At 33.1% G+C, this 21,892-nt stretch overlaps 1 protein-coding gene across 1 annotated transcript in view; it reads left to right on the forward strand.

Annotated features, from left to right (window-relative positions):
• The first annotated feature begins 1,169 nt into the window (after positions 1-1,169).
• Positions 1,170-21,892, forward strand: part of LOC149802151 (nuclear cap-binding protein subunit 1-like) — an 80,998-nt gene continuing 60,275 nt past the window's right edge. The window contains exons 1-8 of the mRNA XM_089956561.1: positions 1,170-1,319; positions 7,434-7,519; positions 7,932-8,032; positions 12,180-12,264; positions 13,049-13,120; positions 15,427-15,534; positions 17,828-17,875; positions 20,609-20,682. Coding sequence (XP_089812687.1) covers positions 1,274-1,319; positions 7,434-7,519; positions 7,932-8,032; positions 12,180-12,264; positions 13,049-13,120; positions 15,427-15,534; positions 17,828-17,875; positions 20,609-20,682 — 620 coding nt within the window. The 5' untranslated portion in view covers positions 1,170-1,273. The remainder of the gene's footprint in view (positions 1,320-7,433; positions 7,520-7,931; positions 8,033-12,179; positions 12,265-13,048; positions 13,121-15,426; positions 15,535-17,827; positions 17,876-20,608; positions 20,683-21,892) is intronic.

Here is a 21,892-nt window from a genome sequence, read left to right on the forward strand (position 1 = left end):
TAGAATGGAGTGAACGTTAATTTTAAACATTAGTTTACTAGAGTCAATAACTAAACAACTCGTAAATATGTTTCTTTTATGTTCAAATGTTTATGCATTTAATGGATAGTGCTTAGACCAAAGCACAGGCCAGAGAGCCCATGTATATATGTACTTGAATAAATGTTTTGAACCCATACAACAGACTTTTCTTTATCGAGTCTCTATTCTATCTGTGAGTCTTTCTTTAGAATATTTCTGTCCTCTTTTCTGTGTGTTTGAATGTGTATTTGTTTCTGTATGTCTATGTTTGTCCCTATCAACCCTTTGTCCCTACAAATACATTTCACCCTATAAAAGGTTTTGACCCTATAAACCTATGACGTTACCAATGTTTAATTCCCATTGATCCCCAGGTGACATTCCCATGTTCAATTTCCATGTTCAATTCCCCTTGACGCTCTACAGTCCCATCCATGTTAAAATGCCCCATGTTAAATTCCCATTGTCGCCAGAGTGCATGGACCGTTTTTGCATGGTAAAGTCCCTTGTCGGTAGGGTGGCCCCATTTACTACTTATGTTTGGCTGCTACCAAATATCGGTAAGTGTCTAAACGGTACGCATGTGTGTTCCAGAAAGATAATTTCGACTTTGTTGTATTTCTTTCCCTTAAATTAGTAGGTGCATTCTTTACGTAAACTTGCAACCAACCACTCGCCTTTCCCTTCAAGGTTGGGTAGATATGTGTGTGGAGGTGTTGGATGGGGGTGAGAAACACATATATAAATATTCAGAAAAGATACATCAAACTAACATTAAAAAATAATAAGTTCATAGGAAAAACAAACCGACTGTCTATAATTGAAACCAATTTAATGACAAGTAGCATGTACCCAGACTTAAAAGCAAAGCTGGGACGAAACAGCTGATGCCAAAATAGAATCACACATACCGGGAAACGTCACTGGACGATACGTCTTCGGTACAAAAATGACCCAGAGCCATTGTACATATACAATATATTTCTCTGATTTTGATTATTTTTAATTGCGGTGCTGCTTTTAAGTTCATTTAGGTATTTAAGACGCCAGTTTCAATTATATTTAATTCCGTTTTGTGACTCAAACTCCGTTGATCCGTTAAGGTGGATGACATTCCGCTCCGTGCGTTTGGGTCGGTTTCATTTTTAGATTGTGGTCTCATTTACGGATGCGCGCGGTTGAGTCTATTACTTAGTTCCGAGACTTTTGGTACATTTTTGCGTTTATTTACAAGTCAATATCTCATATCACTATGTCGAGAAGAAGACGAGAGTCATACAGTGACGATGAAGATGAAGGTATTTATCATTCTGACCTGTTTATCAGATCAGTTTCATGAAAGGAAAGAATCATAACTGGTAGTATCCAAGTGATCCCTAATTTCGTTGTAACACCATTGTTTTATTTAAATTGTTGTTTTAGTACATTCAGAACCATTTTATAGCGTGTAATGTATATAGCCACACTTTTAAATGTATAAAATATAGTTAACCTTAATTCTACTTTGTCAGGAGACGGCAAAAGCAACAGACCGCCATACATATCTCGTGCTTAAATTGAGAAATTCTGTAGCTCAGTGAATTTTCATGTGTCTCAGAAAGTAACAGCAGTCACCGAACTCGATTTGTGCATTTATGATTTCATCGTCTTTGTATTGATACAGAGTGCATCATCGGATACATTTTGAGAAACTTAGAGTGATCGTGACTCTTGACCCCATAATCTCAAGAATAAAAATTAACGTCATAATAGTAAAAGTCACACGGGTCATATATGCGCATTTGTTCATTTTAAATGAAGTATAAATTGTTCTTTTCAAATTTAACACTACTTTTCTTTAACCAAAGTGTATTCAATCCTGATTATTGAATGCTGTGCACCTTAACTGTCATCAAGAAACTTCCAGACATACATTATCAATCTCTGTGTTCTTTTACAATGGTGACCATGTACCGCCATGTCGGCCAATTCTGCGCAACGATACATCATTTCTGTAAACATTGTATCACGTGTTATTTTGGGTCAAAAATCCATTTTGTATCCAGAAAGAACAATCATACATTAACAGGGATGGTCCTGGCTTTTAAAAAGCTGTCACCAAAAAAATCGCCAACCTCAATATTTTGTCGCCAATTTTCAAAAAGTGTCGCCAGAACAAGTAGTGTACATTTTTTCAAGTGTTAATTTAGTCTATTAATGTAACAGGCAATGAAAATTACAAAAGATGGGTTAGTTAATACTCTAATTACAACAAGCATTAACAAAATGTTACAAAGTGTTACATGAAGATCCGTCGCGATTTTAGGGCTGCCCACTTGTTGAATGCAGTTTCAAAGTCTAATTTTTCACATCTGTACATGCTGATTCTCATTAAATTCTCGAGAGATGAGATGCAGAGTTTATTTCTGATGTCAGTTTTTATGAGGTTCATCTTACTGAATCCACATTCACAGTCTACAGTGCTGACAGGTGACACCAGTAGTCTCTCAGCAGCCCCCCACCCCCCTTATGGCTAAGTTCACAAAGCTTGTAGTGATTTGCTTCCTAAATTCCAAGAATGATCACTGAATGCTGTATAAATTTTCTCGACAAACAAAATAGGATCTCCATTCCCACGAATGAAACTTACACGAGTCAACACCTTGCAATACTGGACCGTATATATAAGCATAAATTCACACCCAGTTTAGGTATTCTTTCACTCCTGTATTTTAAGAAATAAATAATTATTATTAATTATGCAAAACTGTTTTTTTTTTGCTATTTTTTGTTGCGGAGTTTAAGTCTCTGCAGCCGTAACACGGGATTGATGGCAAAAGGAAAAGATCAATGAGTAAAATGCTACACTGGCGACATATATAATTGTGATTGAGATTTTTTCCATTTGCTTTGTATTTATACGCAGTATTCGGTGCTTCAAAGGTTATCTGTTTTCTATGAAGGTTCAACAAAACTATTGTATTGGTATATGTAAAAAAAAAAATAAAATAACAGAAGGATTAGCCATTCAATTAATTGTATCTGTTCTATTCGTGTCTTCAGAAGTCGGTCAGTTGCAGGTAGAGTTCGGTAGCATGATTGACTGTAACACAGCATACAGTACTCAGCCCAGATGTCAGCATAAGCAGATTATGATGTAACAATGCACTGTAAAGATGGGGTTGTCAATACGAACAAAGGATCGTTTGTGTAACAGATTGATTCCAATGCATTGCTTAGTCAAGATTGTGGCTTCCTTTCATTCTCCCTTTTAATTTATCCAGTCCAAATCCATGATTGTATGTACAAATTAAATAACCAAAAAGTCTGTCGCCAAAAAAATCGCCAGATGGGATATTTTTGTCGCCAATAAGGAAAAAAAATCGCAATTTGCGACATTGGCGAAGCCCAGGACGATCCCTGCATTAATTAGGAAAAGTGATATTCATAAAGTGTACAAAAATATCCCACATTTAGACTCAAAATGCACATAAAAATGTGATTTCTAAATGGCAACATGAAGACCCACTCCATGACCTTCTTGAACCTATAACCCAGAAAATTTGATTTACTATGCATCTTTTAGAATCATACAAATAAATACATTATATAAAAGATAGAAATGTGTACCTTTAAACAAAACTGCATTTTAATCCAAGTTTCCAATTTTGCAAGAAGTTGTCCCACACGTACAAAATCGTCTGCTACCCAACGTCTCTACTTGCCACTACAACATAAATTATCAACATTCCCCGGTGTTTAGTCTGTTTCAAAATTCTGTAGTAATTTTTTCCCATCCACAAGATGTTGTAATCACATTACATCCTATTCATTGTTGTTTCTCTTCCACGTAATAGCTTATTTTTCATAAAATGTTGAACTTTTTTACAAGATCGGTTTAGTTTGCTTAATATCTCTTGCCATTTATTGGCATTTTTATGTTGAATTTTGTAAAACTAGCTATAAACCTGACCTAATTACTTGACTGAACTGCTGACAGAAACAGTCCAAAGTAATATTTTTCATTTCTGTAGCACGATGGATAAACATTACATCTTTTCAAAGCTATGCACAGAATAGGCCGACATATCGCGAGTCAGGTAAACAGAGGGGTGGTATCCTCTGTGTCCAAAATTAATATTATTTTGAACAGAATATTCTGGTGACAATTGCATCTTTTCAAATGGTAAGCATTGCTGTACTTTATTTTTGTCAATCGCTCGAATTCAGTATGCTTTAATATTGGAAATGAAAACCTTAGGTGCACAGAAATGCCCAACAGCAGTGTACTAAACTTGGGTAAAGAAAAGTGCACTTTGATTGGAATAGTATGAATTTGTTTATCAGTATGCATAGTTTTCATTGTGACATCATAGCATGTGACATTCAATCCGGATTGTACTGGATCACACCTTTAGGTTCATTTTGTCCAAAAACATAAACGCATTTTAACATCGGTTTTGCTGTATGCACTTCTCTTAGTGTCTAAATAATAACCTTCCAAAGGAAAGTGGATGTATAAGAAAAAATTAAAATGCAGTGAATAAGTGCTACTTAAAGGTATGTAGAATCAAATTTTAAAAAATGACAGCCATTACTGAAATAGTTGGTGTTTAATGCCTACATGACCTGTGTGCCTTGTATTATAGCATTTGACAATCATGAGGTCATGGCTGGGATTTTGCATTATTCAGGGATCAAGCTGATGTTTAAGATTCCTCATGTAATGTTAAATAAAAAGAAACATGTACAACATTTTGTCAGAAAGAGACAAGCAGAATGTGAGACAGACATGGCTATTACTGATTTTCTTTTTACAAGTGTTTATCATTTTAATTATTTGTGAATATGCTACAATTTGCACATTAAATAGAAAAAGGATTATACCTAATTTTTGAAGATTGGACCTGTTATCATTAGCAAATAAGTTTGGGTTTCCAGCGTCAGTACCAGGTAGGTTTCATTTTCCGTTGTCACTACAGCACTGACATATCACTGTATTTCCATCTTTGACAACAGTTTTAATCTTTAGAAATTCACTTTTCCACTCATACTTAAATTTTCATGCAACTTTAGGAGATTATTGCCCATTTCGTCAGAATGTTAGTAACGTTCAGTTTCTTTGATGTCAGAGGGTCAGAATAATCATCACTATCAGGTTGTTTCTGAGACAGAAAAGAAAATGTACTTAATTGAGCCATTATGATTTAACAGTTCACTAATACATCTAGTATCTACAGTGTATTGTAACAAAATTATTCCATCTCGCTATTCAGTCTTGAGTAATTTAAAAACATGAAATAAATAACCAAGTATAATATCTTGTAAATTATAACTGAATGATATTATATATTAAAACATCCAAATTTTGGAATGTTTCACGATTGATGCAGACTAATTGACAAAAAACAAAATTTAAATTTGTCCACTGAAATGTGACTACTGGCTTCATGACCAACCATAATTTTGTTTAACTTCATGGGCAATGAAACAAATACCAATTTTTTAAAATCATAATTGATTCTTTCTTCTTGTCACTGTCATAAACATGAAAACTAAATCTCAAAACCATTTAACCATGATTCAGTTATGTACACCTAAGCATGACTCTATGACCTTTAAGCTCAGCCCAATTCATAGTGATTTTACATAGGTACGGTATTATTGGCTGAAAAAGTGTAAACATTAGTGTAGCAAATGACAGTCACTAGAGTATGTAGTAAATATGTTTTTTGACAGCAAAATCTATTTACATCTAAATAAAGAGCAGTATTAGAATGTTTCTAAATTTTGTAAATAGATGACTGCCAAATAAAAGATAACTGCATCACATTTAAAAATGCAAACTCTCTAATGATAGTCATTTTCAGAGTTATTGAACAAAGCTACAGGTCACATTGATAAAATGTTACAATGCATAATTGTTTTCTGCAAATAAAAATTAATTTTATTACAAAGGCATGGAAGATGAAGCTTGAATAAGAAGAAAACCTGTCGTATAGTTGAGCACATGTCATAGCTGTGTGCAGCTGCATTAAATATTTCTATTCTGTAAGCCACTTTGAAAGATTAGTGGGGTTCTGAAACAGCAAGAAGCATTTTTATTCCGAAGTTAATGCTGCATTTGTAACATAAGTCCAAAAATTGCACAAAAGCTTGAGATGTTTCAGTAGTTGTAAGGAACTATGGGTACATTACAATCTCACTGACCATTGTTAACAGGCATAGTGGCTGACTTGAGAGAAAGAATGTCACTCTTTGGCTTAGTACTTCATGGTAGAATAATGAAAAAAATACTGAAGAACAAAGTATAATGAAAAAAATACTGAAGAACAAAGTAACCTTTTTCATGAAAATCACTTTGTTGATGACATGATCAGACCGTGATCGAGTCCAGCCTTAAATACGTTGTAGATGAATTATGTGCAATACAAATTTTGTCATACACTCAGATAATTGATGTAATTCTTAAGCTTTCTATAAAACCACAAGAATATTCTAGCATAGCTTGTGTATATTTGTTGTTACTACTGCAAAAAACAATGTCATATCAGACGGGGGCTTTCACGAGAAGTCTTTCTATAATGTTTTATTGATCCTGGCTAAAATGGTGCTGATCTGTAATCCAGTATATGTACCATGGTATTCATCTTGAAAAGCATTTTATTGCTACTTGCAAGTAGAAGGTCATTTTTTACATGAGTGTTCTTCAGCAGAAGAGTTCCAATGGTTTTTATTTGGTCCTAAATAAGAATGATTCAGATTTGACCCTCAATATGACGACCATAGACTTCTTATGATGCCTAGTTGATCCTAAATGAAAATGGTGCCATCCAGTATGGCTGCCATTATGGCTGTCTTGAAAATCTTACTGTTGTTACTCCCCCTGAATGGATGGTTATATTATTGTATGATTTTCACTACAAGATTTCTGATGATGAGGTCCTAAATACAAATAGTGCCAAATCTGGTGACCATTATGTCCACCAAGAAATATCAGTTAAAGGAACAAATGGTCTGATCTTGAATTCCTGGAATACAATTTTGTCCAGGAGAGATTCAGTCCTTTTGAGGGATTGTTATTTCAGATTTTCAATGTATGTTCAAAATCCCTTACTACATGATGCATATCAATCTATGTGAGTGAGAATTTCATTTTGAATTTTGTTTTCTATACTATTTCTTGCTGTGACTAAATGGACCAGATTGTATTAATTTGTTTCCTAATTTCTTTCCATGGTTTTTTTGTGTGTGGGGGTGGGTGGGTATCTTAAGATGATTAGTTCCATGGTTTAGCTACTAACAAATTCCATTAGTCCAAATATTTTACCAGTCATTTGCAAATGGACTGGTATGAATGTTGTGCAGTTAAATATATATTAAAGCAGGATTTGGCATTAAAGATGCTAAACCTACATTTTTAATGTTAACAGGACCAGCAAGGAAACATCGGCGGGTATCAGAAAATATTGACATTGAAGATCGTTTAGAATCCTTGATTACTCGAGTTGGTGAAAAGGTGGGTATTACATTTTGAAAAGAAATATTGAGTCTGAGTAGAAATAGATCTTGTGCTTTCCTTTCTCTAATTTTATAATCATAAATTTTTTAGGTCATTTACAGGCTGGATGCATTAAACTTGCTGTTTGACAAAATAAATGTCGTGTTTGGTATCTGATTGTTACTTACATGGTGTGCTGTAAAATGATATGTTTAAAGTAGGTCAGCATAGATGAAAGTGAACCCATGAAATCATATTTTAATTAATATCTTACAAAAAGGATATATTAAATTGTATACTTTTGAAAAAGAATAAGTTTTGATAAGACCTTTCTTAGAACAAAAACTCTTTAACTGGCAAATCATGATGGATATAAGAATATGTTGTGGTAGTTAGTCCCTTATCTGTATGTTTATTTTTCTGTTTCTAGAGCACATCTTCTCTTGAGAGTAACCTGGAGGGTCTTGCCAGTGTGCTGGAAGCAGATTTACCCAACTACAAGCAAAAGATTCTAAAAATTCTTTTAGAATGGTATTGAAACTGGATGCTGTATTTTGTTGACATAATGTTTTCAGTGGCAAACATTTTATCCCCAAAATATTGAGACATAATTATTCATAATGTTGTCAGTTTATTATGATATTGGTTTATTTACTGTGATTCTTTTATTTATGTTATGTTTGGCCCTAGCTTTCATGAGTCAATGACATTTTGAATGTTTAGGTAGGCATAAGTGCAAAATTTGATTCCCCATATACCTTTGAATCTTTTTCCTTTAATTGGAAACTTTTTTGTAAGATGTTCTATGAAAACACAGGGCTCTATAAATTGGATAAACGTCTGCCACGTTCAAGAGTGTAGAAGACAACTGACATCGAAAACATTAATTAATTAAGAGGAGAATTTAAGTAATTGACAAAAAGTCATGGTCTGGCAGTTTAAAAAGTAGCTATGCAAAAGTTGTTTTTAGTAGAGTCATGGTCTGGCAGTGTAAAAAGTAGTTATACAAAAGTTGTTTTTAGTAGACAATCTAAATCTGTAAGGAAATATTGCCCTCAGTCATCATGTACTGCAGTCTCTGGCCAGCAATTGAAATTCACTGTTAGGAGTTCTTTATACCATCTAAATATAGTCGGGCTTCAAAGTTTGCTGATGAAGTACCTTTATTTTCATTTTCTTCTGATGATAATTCATATTATAAAAAAGCATTTGTCAGTTTGTATTGATGGTAGTTAACCAACAGGAATTTTTACTGCCGACTACTTTTTCTATAATTGTCCACATTTATTCTGATCATTACCATAACAGCTGATGTTGGTTACACAGATCAGGTATCATACTGATCACGTTAAACCAGACTTGTCAGATCAAAATATATCAACTTGTTTTAGGAAGGTGTTAGTCTCAAAATCAAAATGCAGTTATTATTGCATGTGCTAAGTGTTTTTGAGCATGAAATATGGCATATACAGTAGAACCTGTCTTGAAAGACCACCTCTGTGCACCCCACAGTGGTCTTTCAAGTCAGATGGTCTCTCATAAAAACCCAGGAATTTTCCTCCACAACTTGATGCCTGAAACAATGACATAATTGAGTCGTAACTGAACTGATCATGAGTTGAGTTCTAGCCAGAATATTAGGAGGTTGCAATATGGATCATTTGGGTGCTTGCCATAAACATATTCCTTGAGACAATCCAAACGCTCATTGGATTGTATTCATCTAGTAGAATTTTGTTTCACAGACAGTTTGATATCCGTATCATTTTATATATGGAAGTTATGAAAACTAGTCTAGAATCACAAGAGGCCAACATGGTGGCGTTAAAGCATAACCACGTAGCGGATGGGATAGCAACATAAAAATTAAATCGACTTATACTGGCAAGAAATCAATATGAAAATTATTTATTTTCTCAGAAATTGCGAGTATTAAAATCGTTATGTTTTTAATCTGCTGAAAGACGATAAAACTAATGCGTTTGATGAAGTTTGAGCTGGTACTGGCAATTTTGATTGCTATTCGCATGAGCACACAGAATCTGTGAGTCACAAGTCATTTTCAGATAGTGTAGAAAAACATTAAATGATATGTAGCTTGAAGCATTTGTTTCAGATCTTAAATGGAACACAGGAGAAATGGGAAATTGTCGTCCCTTTTATTATATATTAAGAAACGATAAGAGCCCATGTATCAATACAGGTTTTGGGACTGGTTTATTGAACTACAAGAAGACGAGTTGATTTTACAGAGAATTCAGTCCTTGTTTATACAGCAATGTGTAATTTTGAAGGTCTTTTCTCAAAATTTAAATCATCACTTTTGTAAATGTCTTTAAATGATGGAATTTATGACCTAATCATCTTAAGGAGTTTAGGTTGGTTGAAAAATCTTGTTTGAGATTTTATTGGCACACAAATTCAGGGTTAAACTTTTGTCATTGCAAGATATGATTCTAATACTTTGCATATTTTTTTTTTCATATTGTGATAGGAAATGTTTACTTTGTATAACATGCACATATATTGCTCTAGAATTAAAGGTTTGAAAGGAAACAAAATAATTTATGCTCATTATGTTGTTTCCAAGTAGCAACATAATGCAGGTCAGCAAAGTAAAGTTAGAATTTGTATTCTGTACATTGAAATGGCTTTAAATGCCAATTTATAGGAATATACTCAGATTTGTTTTGTGTGACTCATTTTCTGGTTTTGTACGTGATCATTTTTTCTGACATATGTTTTGGAGAGTCTTGAAAGAGAAACATCTTCAGATTTGGAAAATGAATGTTTTATAATCCAAAATGTTCTTTAATTCCATTCAGTCATGGTCATATGAACCTTAAATTAATTTCATCTTGGAAGAAACCTGGAAAATACCTTGAAATTTATATTTAGAAAAGCATGGGAACCATGCATACTGTGACCAGTTCATAATTTTCACTTGCCAGCACCAATTTTAGCAACAAATAAAACCATTTTAGTACTGATTTTCAGCATTGCTTATGTTACATGCTTATAAGTTGAGTCCAAATGTAAACTGCAAAGATCCAGCTCTGCTTGGACATTATGCTGGGTCTAAGCAGTTGATTAGGAGTGATCAGTTGAAGAAACAACATATCCCCCGACCTGTTGGCATATTATACAACGTCAGAGCAGGGTCTATGTTGTTTGGCAGTTGTTCTTGACTTATAACAAGTATACACAATATATTTTGTCATAGGTGTGGAAATATGGATTTAATAAGTAAAAGTGGGAACTTTTTTAAAAATAGAAAAGGACACCCATAAATTAATCCTTTTTTAAAATCTAATTAATGCATCTACTTGAGAATTTGATTTTAAAATATCTTTGGCAATATTGAAATATTGTAAGTTGAGAAATGGAAGAATGACATGAAAATTATTGGTTTCACCATTCTCTGTGCTATTTCCTTCAATTTCTTCATTTTAAATATGGATAGTCTTCAACTTCAGACAAAAGTATGTTTATTTTGGGCCAAATCTTTGATGTCATCCAGTAACTTCTACCATGTTACAATAAAGTTTGTGATGCCTATTTTCCTTCAACAGTTTTTTTTTATTTTCCTTTTTTTGCTTAACATTAAGCACTATTCTTTCAATGTACGAGTTAAAGTGAACACTAGATGTGTTAATCAGTGCTACACAGTTATGCCAAAACGGAAATAATTTTTGTATGCTAAAGTCATTGAAGTAGATGAAATAGATTTGTTATGCGTAAGTAATTGCAATAGATGAAATAGACTTGTTATGCATAAATGACTGCAATAAATGAAACAGATTTATTATGCTAAAATCATTGTAGTAGATTAAATAGATCTGCTTAGCTTATGTGACTGCAGTAGATGAAATCAATTTGTTATGCTCATTTAATTGCGATTGGTGAAATAGACTTGTTTTGCTTAAGTGACTGCAGTCGATGAAATTAACTTGTTATGCTTAAGTGATTACAGTAGATGAAATAGACTTGTTATGCTTAAGTGATTGCAAACTTTTGCTTCAGGATATGACAGTAGTATATTCATATATGTCACACACAACTGATTCAGTTTCCATACACTGTAATGTTAATGTTGCATCAAAGTACTCCACTTTCATATTTAGACTGGCAGAACTTTCTTACATCCTATGACTAATATATCCAAGAGGAAAATTTTAAAATCATGCTCTGTATGGTTTATTTTGAAAATGAGAAGTTTTCTTCTAGGTGCCTTCAGTATCCCCTCCACCAACCCCACCACCAGTAGTACCTGTGCAGTGACAGCAGTAACATGATAAATGCATTAAAGTTCAGGCCTTCTGTTTCATACAATATATGCATACATAGGATTCTTCTGAAAAATTATGTTACTTCAGATATTATTTTCAACCTCTCAGTGACTTTCATTCTTTTAAATATGATATTAAATACACACAGTCTGGTTTAAAAGCCCATAAAATAATTTTGTTGTCTGTGATAATATAGCATGTGTTATGTGCACCATCATTCTGACTGAAACACTAAGCATCATCTGAACTTTTGCATTTCTTCAGATTTTGGTAATATATAGAGTACTCATGGAGACTAAATGGTTTTTATAATTTTTGAAATCTGAGGTTTATTATTGAGGTTTATTCTTTGCTTTTATGTGCTTTAAAAAATATTGTTTTTCTTTCAGTGTCATAAAATTGCCAGAGAAGTTGACAGTGTACACAACCCTTGTTGGTCTGCTTAATGCCAAGAATTACAACTGTGGGGGTGAGGTGTGGAAAACTTAATTTATTTATCAGATGTAGGATGAAATAGTCAAGAATTAAGCTGAGAAAATATTAGCAAGATGTGATTAATGTTAGATTATTATTTTAGTGTATTAATGAATTTAGTATGCTTTTGGCAAGTTGGGAATTCTTGACACAGATAAGACAAATTTACAAATACTTATATACAGAACTCTTAGTTTTTCACAAAATTTTACAGCTTACAAGATATGTTGTTTTGTTAGTAGATTTTACTGTGAGAAATAATGCGATGACCAGTTAGAGAGGGCATCACCTTCTGTTAGAAATGATGTTGCATTCCAACATTTGTAATGGTGTTATATTCTACAAATAACCGCTCTGATGGCCTAGTGCTTAGAGCGTCCTCCTCGGATGCAGGAGGTCGTGGGTTTGATTCCCAGCCGAGTCTTACCAAAGACTTGTAAAAATGATACTAACAGCTGCCCCTCTTGGCATTCAGCATTAAGAGGTTAGTGTTGGGACTGGTCGGCCTGGTGTCAGGATAATGTGACTGGGTGGGACATCATGCTATATGCCTGTGGAATGATGCCCCAGTGCTAGACATCGCTATAAACTGCCAAACTGCAGACATCGTAGCGATATGACTGAAAAATTGTTAAAGCTACGTTAAAAATCCAAATCACACACACACATTCTACAAATTAGAGCATTGCATTTATAGAGATGTTGGAATGACATTTACTGGTAGAGATTTATACTTTGGCTTGTATATTTGTATTATTTACTCAAAAGATGCTTTTAATTTCAGTTTGTGGAGCTCCTTGTCAGACATCTAAAGGAGGCCTTGAAGACTGGGGAGTATGAATCTGCGCTTATCATGGTATTCATTTTGAATATAGTGCTTACATTATATTTATGATATTTGTTGAATGAGCCTAGGGGCTGAGTGACTAGTGACATACAAAGCTGCACTTACTGTACTTGTCTTGAATGTATTAGTTACATATTTATGGTATTTATTCAGTGAACCTAGGGCCAGACTGACTTTGAGCTGCACTTGTAATGGTATTCATTTTGAATGTATTGGTTATAAGTTTTTGAGTATGTATCTAGTGCATGGGTAACTAGTGGCACACAAAGCTATGCTTACGGTGGTATTCATCTTGAATCCAGTGGTCATGTGATATTTATGGAATTCATCCATTGAGCCTATGGACTGAGTGACTCACTGGTAACACACAAAGCTACACTTATAATTGTCTTCATAATTACAAACATGTTATGTATTTTTAATTAGTATTATTTATTGGGTTTTCTTGATGAGTGTATGTGAAGTACATCATTTTTTGTAATTGACCTTAGTCCAGAATCAAGTTAATCGTCTATGTGACCGGTGATATTTACTTTGTAAGCAGCATAATACAAAGCTAATATTTCTCTATGATTATAGATTAAATATTTTGATCATTATTAATTGTAAATGTGTTTAATTCATTCTAAGTTAAAGATACAGTCTTGATTCTGACCTTAGAAAGTTCAGAAATATTTTTTCCATTACATTGACAGAGTATTCCCAGAAAATGGTAATTGCGACCTAGGTCAAGTGGAGGGATGTATAAACTTTTTTACTTATGAATTATTCATTCTTGCCTTAATATCTAAAGCAGAATCAAGACTTATTGTTGTGTTCAGTTTTTAGTTTATGTGGATTTATTTATAATTATTATTCACTGGATATTATACATCTTGGACTAAATCATTAATTTGGAGTTATAGTAAATTCAGTCAAGGATATTTTAGATTACATTATTATGATACATCAAAAGACTGTTAACATATTGCCACATTCCAGTACAGTGGCACATTAGCACAGTTGAGACTACAGGAACATCAACACTTTAAGTATTAAAATTTATTTGGAGTGCCGCTGGAATTCAGTTAGAACTTCATACCTATTTACTTTTGAATGAACTTTTTGGACTATTTGGGATTTAAGTCTCAATGCTGTAAGTTCTTTTCAAATTTTCACTTTGTATTCTAAGGACATACAATATTTGTTGAATTTTACAATACTTGATGGATTTTGCTCTTTTCTGCTACTTAATTTAACACCATAGAGCCATAGCAAGAATAACTGGTTATTTTAAATGTCAAAGAAATTCTTCTTGCCAGTTAGTGTTTAAACTAAACACATTGGTGGGGGGGATAACATGATGGTTAATTCTTTGCTACATAATGCAATGTTGTTCATTTTGCAACCACCTGATGGTACAGACCATGAAATGGGTCGTTTTCGAAGTGAGATAAATAGAATAAAAATAGAAGAAAATGGAGAGCTAACATACAAAGAACAGAATACAAAATGATGAATCATAAATGAAAATGGAATGAAATGCTAAAAATGTAAGACAGCATGAAGAAACTGGAGAATATAAATACTAAGCACTGAACACAGGATGATGAAATATAAATAAAAATTGAACAAAATGAAGATACATTTTATTAATGGGTTTTCAGGGTGATGCTAAATTTCTACCTTCAAGAGCTCCTTTGCATGACAATCCAGTACCAAATTTACAGATAAATTTTCATTGATATGCCATGTTGTTAGTTTTATCATGGGAGTCGTAAAATAAGTTTTATTTGTATAGAAACAAATTTCGGCAGACGTATACTCTCCTACTATACTTTTATATTTGTGCTTTTTGGGTCATCATTGGTGTCTTTTGCATTTTAGATATTTGTTTTTATTTATTAAAGCTCACTTTTAATAAGACAAGATAGGAACAATAGTTCTCGCCCATTAGCACATGAAAACAGAAACCCATTTCAGTTTTTTTCCAGATGTAATAGACTCTCATTTCCTCAGCATAATGTTGACAATAATGTGTTGAAATTTAAAACAAACGAACTTAACAGAATTGTGCATTCTGTGTATCATCCAAGCCCCTTGATCAACCAAAATGTCAAAGTTTAGATTAGCCTTTTTGTCACAGCTTTTTACTTAAGGTGAGGCTGGCTGACAAAAAGTGGCTCTCATGTTTTGGTGATTTAATCAAGATTGTTCTTTACATGGTTAAGGAGTTCATGGCAGGGTAGAATGTTTATGACAGATTAAATTATTAATTTTAATTAACCATAGTTCTTATATTGAAGCAAAGTATTTATAAATTCTTTTATTACCAGGTGCGTTTCTTGGCAGATCTGGTGAATTGTCATGTAATAGTGGCTGGGTCGCTGCTTGCTATGTTTGATAACTTCATTGAGGTGACACTAGAAGACAGTATTCCACAGGTTTGTCATCTACCAGGAACAATTACAGCGTGACATTTTTTTTGCAGTTTGTATGCTCCCTTCATGAATATGCCAGGTATCAGTGTTATGCCTGTTTATTTTTGTTCACCAAGGTAACTTGGTGAGACATTGCAATGACTATTCCACAGATGTCAAGATTTAGAGTTTGGTGAGAAATTCTGACCTCAGGTTACACCAGTATGGTCACATTTGTCAGACTCCAAGTTTTTGGTAAACTGTTTATATAGGTGAAATCTGCAACTTAAACACTTGTATAGCTTGATCACTGAAATTCTGGTGTTATTAGATTGCATTGTATTTATGAAGGTCTACCTAAGTGCTTGCATCACAAAAGCAATCGAGTTTTCACTAATCAAAAATCATGTCAGCTTAGTGCTCTGATTCACTTTAAAATATTTGTGAAAGATCATGGAATAAAAGGCAACTAAGAAAGATTTTTGTACAACAATGAAAGAACATGCTGCAGAAAGTGAAAACAGGATGTGTAAGACATCAACATTAGATAATTTGTATGCCTTTGCAGTCTTTTCTCAAGAGACGAGCATGGCACATGGCAGGGCTAAAGACTTGGAAGCATGTTGCAACAAATAATTACATTGAATAAATACTGTCAGATGCTTAAAATAAATTGGTGGATACAAATTTCAAATATTCCAAATCTTATTTTTTGATTTTTAACATGCAGAATCCAGTTTGACATTGATAGAAGTTGGCATCTTGTTTTTGGCATCATTTTTAATTTCTGTGTGGAAGTTCAGCGTTTATGTCAGATAGATGAGGTGGAAGTTTACATCAGTGCACACATTGCCGGTGAAAAGCTATGCTGTAAAGAATTCTTGCTAAACTGTTTATTACCAGGCACATAAATTTCAGACACGTACGAGTTGAAATGCCACATAATCAGCATGCAGAAAGTGGTTGGTTTTTATATGCACTGAAGAGCTTAAAAGTTTGAGGTCATTGGGAGAAACAAATTTTACAGTTCTGAGAGATAATTTCAGAAATTTTATGCTAAAATATTTTTTTTTAAACTTTTAAAGAAAAAAATTTAATTTTATTAATTAGACCCTATTCATGCATATCTGATTATTTTCATGAGTTTCTAAAGAATTTAGAAAATATGAAAAAGAATGAGCAGAAGTTTTTGTCAAATGACATAACACCTTTAGGAATGGGACATAACTCCTGTTCCCTGTTGAAGATTTGCTTGATATGTGTATTGGTATTTAGTAATGTATTTTAATATTTAGAAATTGTATATACAAGTGAAAAATTGGCCGTTGTGGATATGTAAGAAAGCTTGCCAGTAGCTTCCTATTGGGTTGGTGGTTCTTTCCGGGATTTTCACCGGAGTTCTTCCTTAACTATTTATACTGGTCACCATGTATAGCCTATCAAATGCTGAAAATGGTGTCAAACCCTATAACAACGACAACAACAAATTGAAAAAAGCAGTCAATAATAGTTTTTTTGGTTAAAACTGACATAATGATGCATTGATAAATCAATTTATAAAAGTTTAGACTTACAGCTAAATAAAATGTGAATGCATTAGCTGTATGCTCTTTAATTCAATCAATTTATTCATACATGTATTTCCATTTATGCATGTACATGTCCATGAAATTATGGTAAATTTATTTTTCTAGGGAAGGACAAAGCAACATAGATTTTACTTATGTACTTAAAAAGCAAAATGGTCTTCATGCTTAGGGACATTATATTAAATTATTTATTATTGTAACTTCCAAATTTTCACATAAAGTTTAGTAATGATGAAATAAGAAAAGGTAAGGGACCAAGAAATTTTGCTGCCTTAAAATAATGTAGGTTGATCTTTGGATTTCTTGCCTATATTAATGGACAGCATTACATCCACATCAGGGGTCCTGAGTGGCAGAGTAGTCTAAAGCACTATCTGTCACGGATCACTTCCATCTTACCTCTGTCTGCGTGGGTTCGAGTCTTGTGCTTGGCCAATGTGAATATGTGAGAAAGCTTGCTGGTAGCTTCTCGTGGGATGGTGGTTCTTTCCGGGTTTTTTCCCAGGTTCTTCCTCCACCATTAATACTGACCGCCATGTATAGCCTATCTTGTGCTTAAAATGGTGTTAAACCATATAACAACGACAACATCCACATCAGCACCAATGGCACTGTCAACAGTGCAAGGATGTTATGTTAAAACTTACTTGTGTTAACAGACAAAACTTTGTATTTCATGGAATCCTTATCTTAATCAAGCTGATCATGTCTTATGCTTATAATTTCAGGTTCGATCAGATTGGTATGTCTATGCTGTGCTGTCAGCTCTTCCATGGGTGAGTTCTCTTTAGTTATTAATTGTTACTGATTTTTAATTAGAAGATATTTTATTGAATTCCAATAACTAGTTCAGTTATTTATAATTTTGTTACATTGTGCCCTTCCATTTATTACATTGGTAGTATATAAAGAGGGTGAGACCATAAAGTCTTGTCTTTATTCAGTATAATCAGAGATGTTTTTTTTATATCAAGTCACAAATGAGAAAAATTTCTTAAACATTGCTCATAAATTGAATTTATCTGACAATCATCTTTCTCATATTGTTTTAATGGCAATAATTGGACAATCATCTGTCTCTATCCTATTGGCAATAATTTGACAGTCATCTTTATCTTAATGGCAATAATTTGACATTCATCTTTCTCATACTGTTTTGATGGCAGTAATTTGACAGTCATCTTTATCTTAATGGCAATAATTTGACATTCATCTTTCTCATACTGTTTTGATGGCAATAATTTGACAATCATCTTTCTCTGTCTTAATGACAATAAGTTGACAGTCATCTTTCTCATACTGTTTTAATGGCAATAATTGTTTTTACATAAATGCGATTAGAGTATGTTTTTTGTTCCAATGCATTTTCATAAAAATTGCTTTGATACTTTAATGAGATATAATCACACTGTATTTCTGGTAATCTCTGTCTCTACTATTTAGTGTAATTTCTTATACCAAAATTTTCCGTAATCACATTTGTATGTTTCTGCTATATTCTGTGGATTGATCATATATAATATTAATCAGGTCCATCACATCCTATCATGATATATCTATCAGGAATTTCCCATTGATTGAAATTAAATATGAGGTTTTATATTAAGATGAACCCATACAATAGTTTTTGTGTACTTTGGGTTAGTGCTCATGAAAAAAATAGATCTTGGAGAGAAATGCTCAGATCTGTTTTGCCAGACTTCAGAGACTGACCTAGAAAATATGACTTGTATAACGTATGATCATAGTCATGCATGAACACGAGTTCTTCATGTTGTAAAACTTTATTTTAAGGTTGGGACTTAAACCTCTTTTTGACAAAATTGTGAATTTTTGCTACTCATATTTCTTCCAACCAAGGAAAATTCAAATTAAAGTTCACTAATTTTTATATTTGTCTTTTACCAAATGCAAGAGAGTGGCTTTACACCTGACAAAAGACATATCTGAAATGTAGTAAAAATTAATAAACTGATTAAAGGTTTATTTTAGAATGGTTTATAGATATGTACTGTAGTTACTGAAATTTCCTTTAACCACTGCAAACAGGTCTGAATTTTAGGAATGTAAAGGAACTTGATTTATAGTGATTACTTGAGGAAGTCATGAAGTCGATGCTTCATTTATGCAGATTAATTATTATTATTTGTTTTGGGGTAATTAACATAAACAGACATAATTTTTCTCTGTTTTAAAGCGGAATTCCACTTTTCTCCTGACTTGAACCCGATTTTTCTTGATATAGTCCTTTTTATTTTTTATTATGTCCGATCCGTTTTTTTCCCCCGGTTTTTAAACGGTCTGTTCGGTCCCATTCCACAACGACCCTTGTAACGTATTTGCGACATATATTAGTTAGCTCATGACTCTCTTAAAAAGTATTCTGATTGGTTAAAAGTTTAAATTCATCCAATGAATCTTCGTGTAAATGAAACTGATGGCAATGGAAATAAGAATTGTGCTTACAAAAAATGGCGTCCCGAGTTGTTGAGAGAGACCATGACATGAGAAGTTTAGATAAAGGTTTAACAAATGTATGGAAATGGGAATGGCTGGAGCGAAAAGTCTATGGAAAATTAGTTGGTCAGTTTATAAGAAAACTGAACGCTAGAGGACTGGCATTTTGTGACCTCTGCAATAAATATATAAATTACGGAAGTCGTGGTTGAAAGAGTATGGAATAGATGTAGCCCTCTGTCAGAATATGGGCATTTTGTAACATCTGCAATAAAGATATAAATTACGGAAGTCGTGGTTGGAAGAATCTGGAACAGATGTAGCCCTCTATCAGAATATGTGCACTGCATGTCGCCAACACAAGCTGGGGCTTGAATGGAAAAAGGCTTTCGTTGAGAAAGAAGAAAAAAAACGATTGCACATTGAGCCAACAAAATCATTGTTGACAAAAAAGGAAGGCTAAAGAAATCTTTGATAAAGCCACAAAAAGACAAGTGAATATATGGGATTATTTGTATATTATAGGTGATGTACTTTGGTGTTTATTTTACAGATTTGTTATGAAAAGAGAGAAGTGTAATATGTTGGCAGCAAAAAATGCCTAATTATTGACTTAATTACAATGTGAACACTGACATGCACATGAAATAACTTAAGCACTGATAGTATTGGAGAAAAAATTCATGTGACAATAAAGTTTATTGATTGTGAAATTATTCAAGTTGAAATTTTTTGGTAAGTTTGTTAGTTTTTGAAATGATTATTTTGTTATATATTATGGTCATAAGTTTCAGATTTTCAGCTTTTTTTATGGAAGCCAAAAATCATGTTTGTATAAAGCCCACAATACATCATATTTTTGTTGCTACATTCATTTAGAGGAAATTGAGAGGTTTGTTTATCTTCAGTAGTGCTAGACTGGATTTACTATTGGCTCTATAAAGAAACATTTGTGAGCTCCTTAGTAGAACATGTCCCATAACTTTGAATATTTAAGTTTTATCTCTGTTGTGTTTACTATTTTTAACATTTATCCATTTTTTATCTTTCAGGTTGGCCGAGAGTTGTATGAAAAGAAGGAAACAGAATTCAACAAAATGCATTTGTCTATAGACAGCTACATCAGGTGAAGAAAATCTGCCAATAATTTTTGACAAATATACTTTATTTTTTATCTGTAGTTATGTTAAAAGACATTTAATTTCAAAGAATAAAGTTAAGAAAGACCTGATTCTATTAAAAAAGTATAAATTTTAAATTGTGATAATTTTTTATTTATTATTATCATCAGTATGTATATATGTACAATGAGATGGGATAACAAGTACAGTCATCCTTCATTATAGCACCTCATGGAAGCCATTAACATGACCTGCATTATAAGTGTGGGTGCCTTATGATGAGGGATATGTCAAGAAGGCTGTGTCCTTATAGTTTTTTTAAACACATAAAAAGTGTATTTCATGATGTGATATTGCTTTATGGCTGTTCCAAGGGAAAGCACTTATTCAACAGGATAGGCCAGGCAATTCTGATTACACAATGATAATGATGCAATATTACAAATTGCATCTGTAGGTGACAACTCCACTTTAAAATTGTCTTCATTTGTCAGAAGTATGTTTTACTGAGCTGTTTTGTCATGAACAAGGAACTAAAATAAAGTGAAATGACTTGTGCAGGAATTATAAAGCAAAATTTGAATACTTTTGTGAGATCCATGACCATACTGGCATAATAAGAGGGTCAGCAGTATACTGGGGGTGTTTATAGTGAGGGAGTACTATATTATTAAAAGTTGAATTTAAGAAAAATGAGTGTATGCAGCTTGTAATCTTTCTGTGTGTTTATTATCCAGACCTGCCAACCCTTATGATTTATTATCCAGACCTGCCGACCCGTACAATTTATTATCCAAACCTGCCACCCCCTATGATTTTGCCATAAGTCTTACGAAAATGACCCTAAAAATATGGATTTATAATTTTTCTGTGTGTTTATTATCCAGATCTGCAAACCCTTACTATTTTGCCATAAGTCTTATGAAAATGACCCTTAAAATGTGGACTTGTCAAATGAAAGCAAAAGCTATGGAAATATGTTTGTTGCTGTAAAATCCGGATAACTGGCTTGTCTGTGCTAGATTTGTATCCAGGTTTCATATTAGATTTAGTGGAGTTAGGGACTGCACATATTTTTTTGTTGCAAAGCATCTGCACGATCACACTGTTTTTAAATAGTGTGCTCAGCAAGTGATGCATGTAGAAGACAAAAGAGAAAATAAGCCTCTTAAAAATTGTTAATAATTAGTACAGAAGAATAAAAATAAATATTCA

Source organism: Sinohyriopsis cumingii, chromosome 4, assembly GCF_028554795.1.
Source record: "Sinohyriopsis cumingii isolate HCF-2022 chromosome 4, ASM2855479v2, whole genome shotgun sequence".
NCBI classification, from domain to species: domain Eukaryota; kingdom Metazoa; phylum Mollusca; class Bivalvia; order Unionida; family Unionidae; genus Sinohyriopsis; species Sinohyriopsis cumingii.